Genomic DNA, 11,992 nt, shown 5'->3' with positions numbered 1-11,992 from the left:
ATATGCTGACTTTCCTCTACAAGGCCCTCGGGTAGCTTAGTCACTGAGACACCTGCTATTGTCAGACGGCCTATGGGTCTGAACTTTGGACTGAAGGATATTTCTCAGCTCTGGAAACCCACAGGGGCTCAAAGCTATAGTTGGTCTGCTATAGACTATAGAAGCCTCCTGGCATTAGAAGAGTCTTAGCCCTGAATTATGCATTCAGGGTAGCCATAGTTACAGGGCAGCCCTAGATACAGGCCAGCTCAGTGACTGGAACCGGCAAGCCATAGAGGAACCTTGGCTCTACAACTGGGCTTTATGGTTCCTCCAGTCTTTAGGAAGCCTGCTGACCTGGGAGGGATCCTGGCTCAGATGTCTGGGCTCTTGGGTGTCCCGGCTGCAGGGAAACCTGCTGGTAGGGGAGGCCTCCAGGGTTTCGATTGTTACTGACAAACCTACTAGACCTTAGAAGGACTTATTCTCAGAGTTGAGACCTTAAGGTTAGCCTCATCACTGGGACACCTGCTTAAACTTCTTTGGTTCTGTACTATGAGCTCTAGAGGGTTTGGAAAACCTGTGAAGTCAGGGCTCAATGGTAGCACCAATGACCTGCTGGCCTGCTTTAAAAAAGGCTCTGAAGTCCACGTCCCTGGGTAGTCATTTGGAAACCTGAAATGTAGGTTACCAGACTCACCTTAACTTATGACTTTTGTTGTTTTGTTCATATTTTTCAGTTGTGTTTAGGTCCAAGAAGGCGTTGAGATTGTAACTATGTCAATGATTCAGGTCTCAATGTAAAAATTGTATTTGAACCCGAAAATATGAGCGATTAGTGACACAGAACAAGAGTGTTTATCAGCAAGCTATGGACGCGGATGAATAGCCTCTCTGTGCTGGCCAGAAGGATATTTGGATGATAAAGACATTGCATCCAAGTTTTGCAGTGATAGTCCACTGCCGCCTGCCTGTCCTCTCCATCTCTTTTTCATTTCGGCTGGACACCGGTGTTATCAGCAGCTAAGGCACCACACAGAGTTGCGTTTTTATCAACACCGGGGCTCAGCTATGAATGAGTGGCTTTGTCGGCAGACAGTAAAGGCAGGATACTGTGTACAGTGCAGCGCTTGTCTGCCACAGGCAAGGAACATGTGCTGAGTCATCCAGCTTTGCTATGACAAGATGGTAGATTAACAGGAATGGCAAAACAAACCATGATGTCTGACTTTAAGAAGTTCTAAACGTTTTGGGGTTTTGTTTTAGCTCAGTATTGTTTGAGTTTGTTAGCTTTAAACCAATTTAACTCCATCTAGGCATTAGCAATTCTTTAGCAATCTATGGAAGATCCATAACTGCATATCAAGCAACTCGAAACTAAATGGTCCTGCCAGTAGTCCTAAACACAGGGGGAACCTACCGAGACCACAATAAAGGCTGTGTTAACCACGCCGACTCCGATGGTGGCTCGGACAGACATTCCTAAAGAGGCTGTGTGTATATTTGAATGATTTGGTTTTATGTAACAGTATTTACATAAGGGGTGTATCTGTTACCAAGGAACATGACTAGCGTCACGAGTGGTAGTTAGATAGTGAGAGGGCCAGCGGATTGGCAGCGCTAGCAGCATGCTTCTGGTGACAGAGATTAAAAGTGACAGAGCGAGAAAGAGAGAAGGACTGAGTAAGACAGAGGGGAAAGACAGATATAGAGAGTGGGAGATTGAAACTTGACTGAGAGAGAGAGAGAAAGAGAGTTATGTATTTACACATAGTCCAATATACTTTGCCGAAAAATAGTTCTAATTCTGATTATGGCCCACGGGCCATATAAACAGATAGACAGACACACAGAAGAGAGAGAGAGAGAGAGAGAGATAGAGAGATAGAGAGGGAGAGTGAGAGCTTTCCCAATGTAGATGCCAATGGTAAGTCACAGGGAGTACACATTCTCCTCAGTGCATCTTGTGCCACTTAACCTCTGTGGAAATAGGGGAGGGCCAATGTTTGTCAACATACCAGCGTCACGGCCGGGGGAGCGGGACCGAGCCTGAAACCTGACACCAGTCTCGCTTTACTCTTGTCATAACAAACCCATCACTGCCATCTATTGGCTGAGTGGTGGTAGTTTGATGATAATGTAGCGGCCAACATGAATGTGTAACGTGTGTCTGTGAGTTTGCATCAGAAGCATTTTTTTTCAGGGTATTTATTGTGACAACATGCATTAGATTAAAGGCTTCTGTTGAAGTGTAGAGAAAGAATGATACTGAAAAGCTGAACAAAGGGACTGTGTTTGTCTAACAGATCATTGAGGCGTTCTACAATGAGACCTGGTTCGATAGATATGAGACCCAGATCACCAAGACCAACCTCATCACACTGTGGTCCATCTCAGTGTCCATGTTCTCAGTGGGGGGCATCTTCGGCTCCTTCTCCGTGGGTCTTTTCGTCAACCGCTTTGGAAGGTAATTAGACTGTTCATATGCATACCCAACACTTCACTTACAGAAGATCACTTAGCTGTCGAGGACCCATCCTTGTGTAACCTAGGAGCTTACAATCTAATGTTCTGAAATTCTAAATTCTGATTCTGTCCGTCTCCATTCCACAGGAAGAACTCCATGTTCATGGCCAACGTTCTAGCCTTCATATCTGCTGCCCTCATGGGATTTTCCAAGATGGCCGCTTCCTGGGAGATGCTCATGGTTGGCCGCTTCGTAATAGGCCTCTACTCCGGCATGTCCACGGGTTTCGTGCCCATGTACGTGGGCGAGGTTGCACCCACCTCACTCCGAGGTGCCCTGGGTACCCTTCACCAGCTGGGCATTGTGACTGGCATCCTGATCGCACAGGTAATGCATATTCCCCTCATAAGCATTAAATAGATAAGCCATCTGTCATCTATGTTTGCATATACAGTACCTGACTACTGCTATTCCACAACACACTGAATACACAAGATCACATGCAACTCTACCCCATTCAATTATTTTCTAGTCCACAAATGGACTGTTTTAATATTTAGCAGTAGATCTGAGGAGTTCATAGCTGGGTTGCAGCTGTTAGGTGTTTTGTAGGAGACTCCTAAATCAACTAGAGAGTGTAGTTCTAGTCTTACAAACTGCTCTTCTTGTACTCCCCTGATGCATTCTTCACAGGCACATAGAGCAGGATGTGTATGGCCTGTCCGGTAGCGTCTGTATTGTGGTGTGTGTTGCCCAGGTGACAGGCACAGAGAGCAGGATGTGTATGGCCTGTATAGTAACGTCTGTATTTTGGTGTGTGTTGCTATAGTGACATCTGTATTTTGTGTGTGTGTGTCACGCAGGTGTTTGGCTTGGAGAGCCTCTTTGGTAACGCCGACCTTTGGCCCCTCCTGCTGAGCTTCACCTTCATCCCGGCGGTGGTTCAGTGCATCTTGCTGCCCTTCTGCCCCGAGAGCCCACGCTTCCTGCTCATCAACCGCAACGAGGAGGCCAAGGCCAAGACCGGTGAGCCCATCAAAGCAAATCAAATCAAACTTTATTTGTACAGCACATTTCATACCAGGAGGTAACACAATGTGCCTCACAGTAGGATAAAAGGGGGGGGGGGGGGGGGGGTTACAAACACTTTTAAAGGCACACAGATTTTTCAGAGATAAATAAACAGGAAATGACGTACTAACCATACTGGCACCCATACTGGGGGCCCATACTCTACCACACCTCATCTATCCATCCATCCATACCACCACATAGAAAATGCTGGCTTCTTTCTCAGTCAAGGATCAGGATAAATATGGCACTTCATGGTCAGACCAAGCTTATCTACCTGGAGTGCCAGTTCAACATGGGCTCACACCTCATCCACACCACCACTTACTGGTCGGTACTGTATAACACAGGCTAGGTATAGCAGGGTAAATATATCAGTTAAGTCATTTTTTCTGGAGACGGATGCTGTATGATGCTGAAGTTGTTGTCTGCCGTACAAACATGAACTGTAAACAGCTTTATTACCGGCTCCAATCCATTACATAAACTGTATATACAAGTATTCAAAATATAGTAATTTATGTTCCTATTGTGTGTGTGTGTGTGTGTGTGTGTGTGTGTGTGTGTGTGTGCATGTGTGTGTGTGTTTCCATATTTCGGTGTTTAGTTCTGAAAAAGCTGCGCGGGACGTCGGACGTGGGTGCGGACATGCAGGAGATGAAGGAGGAGAGCAGGCAGATGATGAGGGAGAAGAAGGTGACCATCCCCGAGCTCTTCCGCTCGCCAGTCTACCGCCAGCCCATGTTCATCGCCATCATGCTGCAGCTCTCCCAGCAGCTGTCTGGCATCAACGCCGTGAGTACTAGTGCTCACATACACTGGAAACTCACTCACACACACACGCAAAAATACACACACACACTGATACACGTACAGTCACACACACACACACACACACACACACACACACACACACACACACACACACACACTCTCTCACACACATGTGAACACACATTGACACACGCAGATACATACGTGCACACAACCACTCACACACTGCCTGTGTGTCTCCCACAAACAGAAATGTATAGGAGGCTTCATACAAATGGGTAAAGGTTTTTGTGTCTAGTGATTTATATCCACAGCCAACAGTAGCTGATATATTTACTTTCCCTGCAGATCTTTTACTACTCCACCCGGATCTTTAAGAAGGCTGGGGTGTCCCAGCCTGTGTACGCCACCATCGGAGCCGGCGTGGTTAACACAGCCTTTACTGTGGTCTCGGTAGGTTCCCCCTGTGTTTAGGACTACTGGCAGGACCATTTAGTTTCTGTTTCTGTGGTTTCACATGAATTCACTTGAATTTGACAGTAAGTTCATGTGTAATAGATAGTAACAGCTGTCGTTTTTCCTTCCTTTTCTTTCTTCCCATCCTCTATTTATTTCTTTCTTTCTTTCACTTTTCCCTCCTATCCTTTCTGACTTTTTCGTTTTTTATTTTTTTTCATTTCTCCATTCTATCCTTTCCATTCTTCCACTCCTTCCTCCAGCTCTTTGTGGTGGAGCGCGCCGGGCGACGGTCCCTACACATGCTGGGGTTGGTGGGCATGGCGGCGTCTGCTATACTGATGACCATCGCTCTGGCCCTTCTGGTAAGTAAGGTGGCCTCAAACATGCCTGGATGAAAACACTATCTGGCTCTTCCCATATATAACCAAAAGCTACCCAGTCAGTAAGGCCACTTAAACTGGAGTGAATCAGTTCCTGCCATGGAATAATTTGAAATCTCTGTGTAAAACAAGCCATGTCATACAACCCTTACAAACCTAACCAGTAATGTTTTTGAGTATGGAGTTTTGAGTATGGAAACCTAAGTGTGGAGTTTTGAGTATGGAATTTGAGTGTGGAGTTCCAGTATGGAGTCTTGAGTATGGAATTTGAGTATGGAGTTTTGAGTATAGAATTTGAGTATGGAGTTTTGAGTATGGAATTTTGAGTATGGAGTTTTAAGTATGGAGTTTGACTGAGACTTAAGTGGAGATCAGCACTCAACAGCATGGTTCCCTGCCCCCCCACAGGAGCAACTGAAGTGGATGTCGTACCTGAGCATTGTGGCCATCTTCGGCTTTGTGGCATTCTTCGAGATCGGCCCAGGCCCCATCCCCTGGTTCATCGTGGCCGAGCTCTTCAGCCAGGGACCCCGGCCCTCCGCCATGGCTGTGGCTGGCTTCTGCAACTGGACGGCCAACTTCATCGTGGGCATGGGCTTCCAGTATGTGGAGGTGAGGTAGTGAATAAGCAAATGATAAACAAAAAAGTAACTATAACTACAATTATATAATAATAAGACAATGCATAGAGGCAAAATAATGCACTGTACACTAATGTAGGAACGAACCGTTGTTGGTCAACAGTCATTGTAATTCTTTTGGAAGTCTGGATAAAAACATTCTCCAGGTGTCTTAAAGTAAATAAACATGTCACATTTGTTAAAGTGTGATACATAGACCACCTGTGGTCTGAGTTTGCCCGATAGCAGGGCTGTGTAATATGATCTAGTCTGGGGTTGTACTCCCGTTGCTTGTATATGCAGTAGGCTGTTTGTCTTGACTCCTTTCCCTCCGTTCCTCTCTCTGTCTACAGGAGGTCTGTGGGGCGTATGTGTTCGTGATCTTCACCATCCTCCTCCTCTTCTTCTTCGTCTTCACCTACTTCAAAGTCCCGGAGACCAAGGGCCGGACATTCGACGAGATCTCCGCTGGGTTCCGCCAGTCGGGCGCCGCCGGTGCCGAGAAGCACCCGGAAGAGCTCAACAGCCTAGGCGCAGATTCTCCGCTCTGAGACCTCTTCCCCACCATGACCCCCCCCCCCCCCCCAACCCCCCATCCCACCCCTCCTCGCAGTCCTGATGGGGTCTCCTACCCCCTTACCCCCTCCTTCTGCAATTTGAGCACTGCCCTCCCCCCCCCTGCACTCTTAACTCTAGACTGGTAGACTGGCTTAATAGGCTAACACACTCCCAGAATCAGTAGAGTAGACATTCATCCTCAACAGCCTTGACCTAGCCTCCCCGTCTCCCCCTCTGAGACCAAGGTCTTGGATTTTAGCGGAGGAGATAAGGGTTTGACGGGGAGGAGAGGATGAAGAGAGGAGGGTTTGCGATTGGATCAGAAGGACACGAGCGAGAAAGATGATCGCGGGGTGGTGTGATTATACCAGCCACCTGTTTTTATACTTCCCCTTGAACTGACCCTGCTTGAGCTAGCTCTAAATGTTTACTCCTAGACTGTTACTTTACACTGTACTGACTCGAGGTTTGACCGTGAAGACGGTGATGCCTCCACTTTTCCTCTCTTTCTCTCACCCCTCCCTCTCATTTTCACTTTCTCACCAGTATAAGTGCTCTAGTGAGACTCACGCACTGGCCTACTTCTTGTAGATGTCGGGGCTTTTGTTCTTTTGTTGCTGTAAGTCCAGCAGCCCAAAACCCTGGTTTCATGGGTTTGAGAAAAAACCTGCTGAACGTTGCTGAAGTAAACCTGTAAGTGAAGAGATGGGAACGAGACCTTTATCAAAATTGTTGGCTGTTTTGGCCTAGTGCTTGTGTTGTGCCCGGCCAGCAGGGGGCAATAGTGAGGCACTCATTTCAGTTCCCTACTTGACATAAGGTTTCAGGTGTCTATGTGAGGTTACTGAACTACGGAGACCTAAAACTGTATTTATTTCTCAGACATTTCTTGATGAATAGAATCTCGTATATTTTAGTGCTTACACTGATTTTAAATGATCATTTTCTAAAGAATCGTATCATGTAAATATATATTTTTTACACATCTCGTTTGAAGTTCTTTTATCCGCATATGAAACTGTCAGTAAATATTACCTAATGAAATGTAGAGACACAGATAAACCAAATCATGAAGTTAAGACGCTGTAGAAAATCCTAGCCGAGTTTCAAATTATCGCATGAAGAAGAAACAAAACAATGTGCAGGAGGAACCGTTGTGTCACCTCAGTGCTTACATTCGGCTGCTTCTGGGGGCGCCCCTGCTCAGAATGTAGGCTGGTTACTGGGGGTGGTTAGGGACTACTTCATCATCATCATCATCATCACCTCTCACAATAACATCCATTCTAATGTTCCTTTGGCAGAAACAATTCATCAGGTGCCTTAACACGTCAATCCAAACACGATCGATATTTTTGCGGTTGTAAACCACCCCACCCAAACCAACCAAAACCCTACTTCTGCAAAGGTTGTTGGCTTTTCGTTTTGTTTGCTTTGGACCCATCACTAGTTGAATGTAAACTCTTCATATGTGTCCTGGTCAGTGTAGAAGGGGACAAGCATGGTGCATCCTTTGAAAGAGGGACCAAATCAGACGCCTTGGTCTACTATCTTTTTTTGCACACCCCCTTTAGAAAATCACACTCTGTTTGGTTGGCCACCGGCAGTCATGGTATGCGTTGGTAGCTGCTTGTCAAGCTGGTCTCCCCCGGTGTCTAGTCTGCTTCGTCCTCTCTGCCGCTGCCACCCCTTCCCCAGTTGACTCCGATGACAGGGGCTGCCTTGTGAGGTGTTTTGCGTTCTAAAGTTGCAGTCACGTCCGTGTGATGTTTCATCTGCTGTCTCAAACCTGCTGAGCCACTTCAGAGTGTTCTGTCGTTTCCTAACAGCACTTTAGTAGCATGCCACTGCCGGCCTATAACTCACCAGCTGGTGTGTTTTCACGGCTAGCGTGGTCTGGAAACCTTCCAATTGAAAGACGATTGGCCATACAGACTTCGTCCCAGACCAGTCAGCAAGTTATGGGGAATGTTGCAGGTGAGCATCAAAACCCATCAAGCCTTAAAAGAAGGCCTGCTTAGAAGATGTCAAGCAGTTTGGTCTTTTTTACTCAAGGTCGTGGGTAGGTGTTGTTTAAATGTCCTTAATCTGGACCAGAATGTTGAATTGAAGGTGTTCCTGAATGTTTCTTTCCTTCACTGCAAAGGCATTCAGTCACATTCAAAGAAATATTGGTCTTAACCTTAGCTTTTAGTTCAAGCAGCACACCGAATCCAAATGAAGCTCAATGAGGGTTTCCAGACCACACTGACTACAAATGTGGGATGGCAATGTTAGGCTAGCACTTTTTTCCATTCATTAGTTCCCCATGTAAAAAGATTTTTTTTGGTTGAGTATACAAAGTCATGTGTTTCTGTTACTGAACGGTTAAAGACTGAGAATGCCAATACTGGATTTAATTAACCTGTTGACAACATTTGTGTTGGTAAGCACATCGGTGTATGACTGAGGAAGACTTTAAATGACACAAATCACCTTTAATCACACCATGAACCTTACCTGTCCAGTTACTGAGACTAAGGCATGGTTAGGGTCCAAATAGGCCTGTTGCCACAAACCCTGATCAATTGGCAAAGTCCATTGCAAGCATTCCATGATTAAGTCAAACTAAGAAGACCCCGCTGAGACAAATCTGTAGGCCTATAGAGTGGTCTTAGCATTAATAAGCTAAGTAGTCTAAATTATGTCATAGAAATAGTTGTACCAAATATTTGGCCTGGCCTATGTTGTGAGCATCTGTGTTTGTGTCACAGTGAGGCAACTGCACCTGAGTCCTGTGTGCATGGGAAGATTGTTCTACAAGTGAAGATCAAGTGGAGTTTCTGTTCTGCATGTATTTATAAACAGCCATCCAACCTACACAAAGCAAGCCTTACCACAAACCTTACCACAACAGGTTTTTTTTGTAGAGAGCTGAACTCCACAAGTTTTTATTTTTTATTGTATTCCGTTTTTAAATAGTATAAATAATCAATGAGTCAAGTGTATGATATGAAATGGTTAAAGGGTGCCTCCCAGATTAATGTTAAATGCCCCACCCACCCCATTTTTTCTCACGCTATTTACTTTTTCACATCTGATGCACTGTCCACCATTCTAATACTGTACATCATCTTAACAAGACTTTTAACATCTACAATTCAATGATAAACTATTTATTAGTGTAATTTAATTAGATTTTTTGTTGGTTTTCAAATTGAGTTAAAACTATCTCTTTTAAGAAAAATCCCTGTGTGTGTGTGTGTGTGTGTGTGTCTGTGGGTTAGAAGAATTGCGTCAATGGATTTGTTTTTCAGAAAAAAAAACCTGTGTGTGAGTGTGTCTGTGGGATAGAAGAATGCCGTCAACGTTTTGTAAAAATGTGCCATGAACATGTATGTATGCTTGTCCTGACAGTTATTCTACCCTTTTTTGTAAGATGTACAAAAGTTTGGTGTTTGAAACAATAAAAGAACACAGGAATCCACAACTGAATGGTCTTGTACGTACCCGCACACATTTATCCAGCCGTGTACATGTTCATCTGCGGCCTATGGGTGCTCCCTGGAAACCTTAGCCTGAGTGCTATTAGTACCTCGCTCTACCAGTTCAGCTGAGGGGAACATTTGGTTTCCTGATGCAGAGTTGATTGACAAGTGTCTGTGTGTGTTAAACTTAAACTTAGTGGAGGAAATAAGTATTCAGTATTCAGCACTGCAGTATTCAGCTTATCAACATGTGTGTGTGTTTGAGTGTGTGTGTGTGTGTCTTAAACACACAACGGAGTGAATAAGTGTGTGTGTGTGTGTGTGTGTCTTAAACATACAGTGGAGGACATACCATTGGTTACCCGTGTCTCCTAAAATGTTGCCTATTAAATAGGACTCGTGTCACCTGTTTATTCCAAGTATCTAGGTTAGTATTGTCAGTACTACATCTAAGTTGGGCATTCATGTTCAGTATATGCAAGCCTTCCATCTTGATGAGGGTATTTGCAGACCTAGTTGGCCAGATGTTATGTTGACACTGGTGTGTGTATGTATGTACAGTAAACAATGTAGACTATTATACATCGGTCATTACTTACTTAGTGCATACCACAACTGCAGATCCAATAACAACCACTAGGCCCAATACAAAAATAAACTGTAAGTGCAGTTTGGAGTCTGGACAGTCTTTTTCTCTCAACGCGTCAATAGGTAGATCTTGCCTTCACCAAGGCAAAGGTTGGTGATCTTGGGCCTAAAAAGTTTGGGGAGCACTGGTTTAGGATCTAGTATTGTAATGAGCTGGCCCAGAAGAACAGTGGTGGACACAAAGATCTCTTTTTAAAGTAAAACTATGGTCCATAACTACCATGCTTACTGTCTCAGCAATAGCCACCATAGTCACCAAACTTTTCATACAATTTATGTGGGAGTCGCTGCAGTCTTATATATAATCTACACCGATGGAAGGTAACCTGCGACAGAAAGCGACAATATGTCGGCGAAAAGCATCAAAATAAAAGTCTAATTTCCAGATACAAGGAATTTGTCATAGTTGTGTGGCACAAATAGGTTGAGTGTACGAAAATGGACAATACAAAAAAAACATAAATATAGACAATAACAATCTGAATACAAATTAAGTTAGACTATGCTAAATATGTATCAATATGAATTTAAAAGGAGAATCTTGGAAATGTGTGTGTGTGTGTGTGTGTGAGAGAGAGAGAGAGAGAGAACAGAGGAAGGAATGCCTGAGGACTGTGTGCCTGCCGTCTCCGTCCTTGAGCACGGTGGCGTTTACAAAAACTCGAAACTTAAATAATTTTAGAATTGAACAATGCCACACGAACTAAAATAAATTGCAGGTGAAATCAGTTCCGTGTATTGTTTCCACCCTTGATTTGTAGGGCCACTGGCCTAATCAAAAGGACCTAACATGAATGAAATAAATCATATATTACTGTATTCCATGCATGCTTTTATCCTACCTTTTCCAGCTTATATAAACCAAGCCAAAATACCTGAAAAACTAAAACTAGTCAATTCCTAAAAAACTTTGCACTCATCAAACTAACTAAAACTAAACTGAAATAAAGGAAATAAGATGAAAGACTAAATAGAAATTAAAACAAATAACTTTTTTAAAACTACAATAACTGCTCACTCTGCACAGGACAGTATTCACGTGAATAAGTTTGATGAATATAAAGTGAGACCTCTGAAGCTTTAAACGAGGTGGTTTCTTTCGAATAATCTGTCACCCTCCTCATAAAATCACTGGAAAAACATAAAACAACTGTAAGTAAAAACAAATAGTTCTGTTATAGTCCACTAAGACCCTTATTCTTGGAATCATTTGCAAAACTGGATGACTCAAAAGAAAATTGTCCAAACAAACCAATATTTTAAAAGTTTAGATTCTGATGATATGTTCTATGTGAAGATACTCTTAATATGAATGTAATATGAAAACGGAAACCTGTCTCAAAGCATAACAGGACAAACATAAGAGAGAAATGAGAATTTTCACCCCAGAGTACAATCACCCTAAAGGTTTTACCAAAGGATGGGCCAACCAAAGCTGTGAATTATATTATGGAGTGTCTGCCACCTAGTGGCGACAATGAAGCAGTCATAAAAAAAACACATTTATTTCTTTCTCTTCAGGGAGACATTTAGCGCCCAATGAGTTTTTTCTAGTGGTAATTCATGTAT

The 11,992-nt window shown here is 43.8% G+C and overlaps 1 protein-coding gene across 1 annotated transcript in view; it reads left to right on the top strand.

The window, feature by feature from the left end:
* slc2a1b (solute carrier family 2 member 1b) overlaps positions 1-7,293 on the top strand; it is a 21,634-nt gene extending 14,341 nt beyond the window's left edge. Inside the window, exons 3-10 of the mRNA XM_080845952.1 lie at positions 2,286-2,446; positions 2,593-2,833; positions 3,310-3,472; positions 4,125-4,312; positions 4,640-4,744; positions 5,011-5,112; positions 5,539-5,742; positions 6,104-7,293. Of these exons, the coding sequence (XP_080702078.1) occupies positions 2,286-2,446; positions 2,593-2,833; positions 3,310-3,472; positions 4,125-4,312; positions 4,640-4,744; positions 5,011-5,112; positions 5,539-5,742; positions 6,104-6,301 (1,362 nt within the window). The 3' untranslated portion in view covers positions 6,302-7,293. The remainder of the gene's footprint in view (positions 1-2,285; positions 2,447-2,592; positions 2,834-3,309; positions 3,473-4,124; positions 4,313-4,639; positions 4,745-5,010; positions 5,113-5,538; positions 5,743-6,103) is intronic.
* Positions 7,294-11,992: the final 4,699 nt, after the last annotated feature.

This window comes from Sprattus sprattus (assembly GCF_963457725.1).
Source record: "Sprattus sprattus genome assembly, chromosome: 10".
NCBI lineage: Eukaryota > Metazoa > Chordata > Actinopteri > Clupeiformes > Clupeidae > Sprattus > Sprattus sprattus.
The sequence above is the reverse complement of the archived record's forward strand: the minus strand, read 5'-3'. Positions and strand labels throughout refer to the sequence as shown.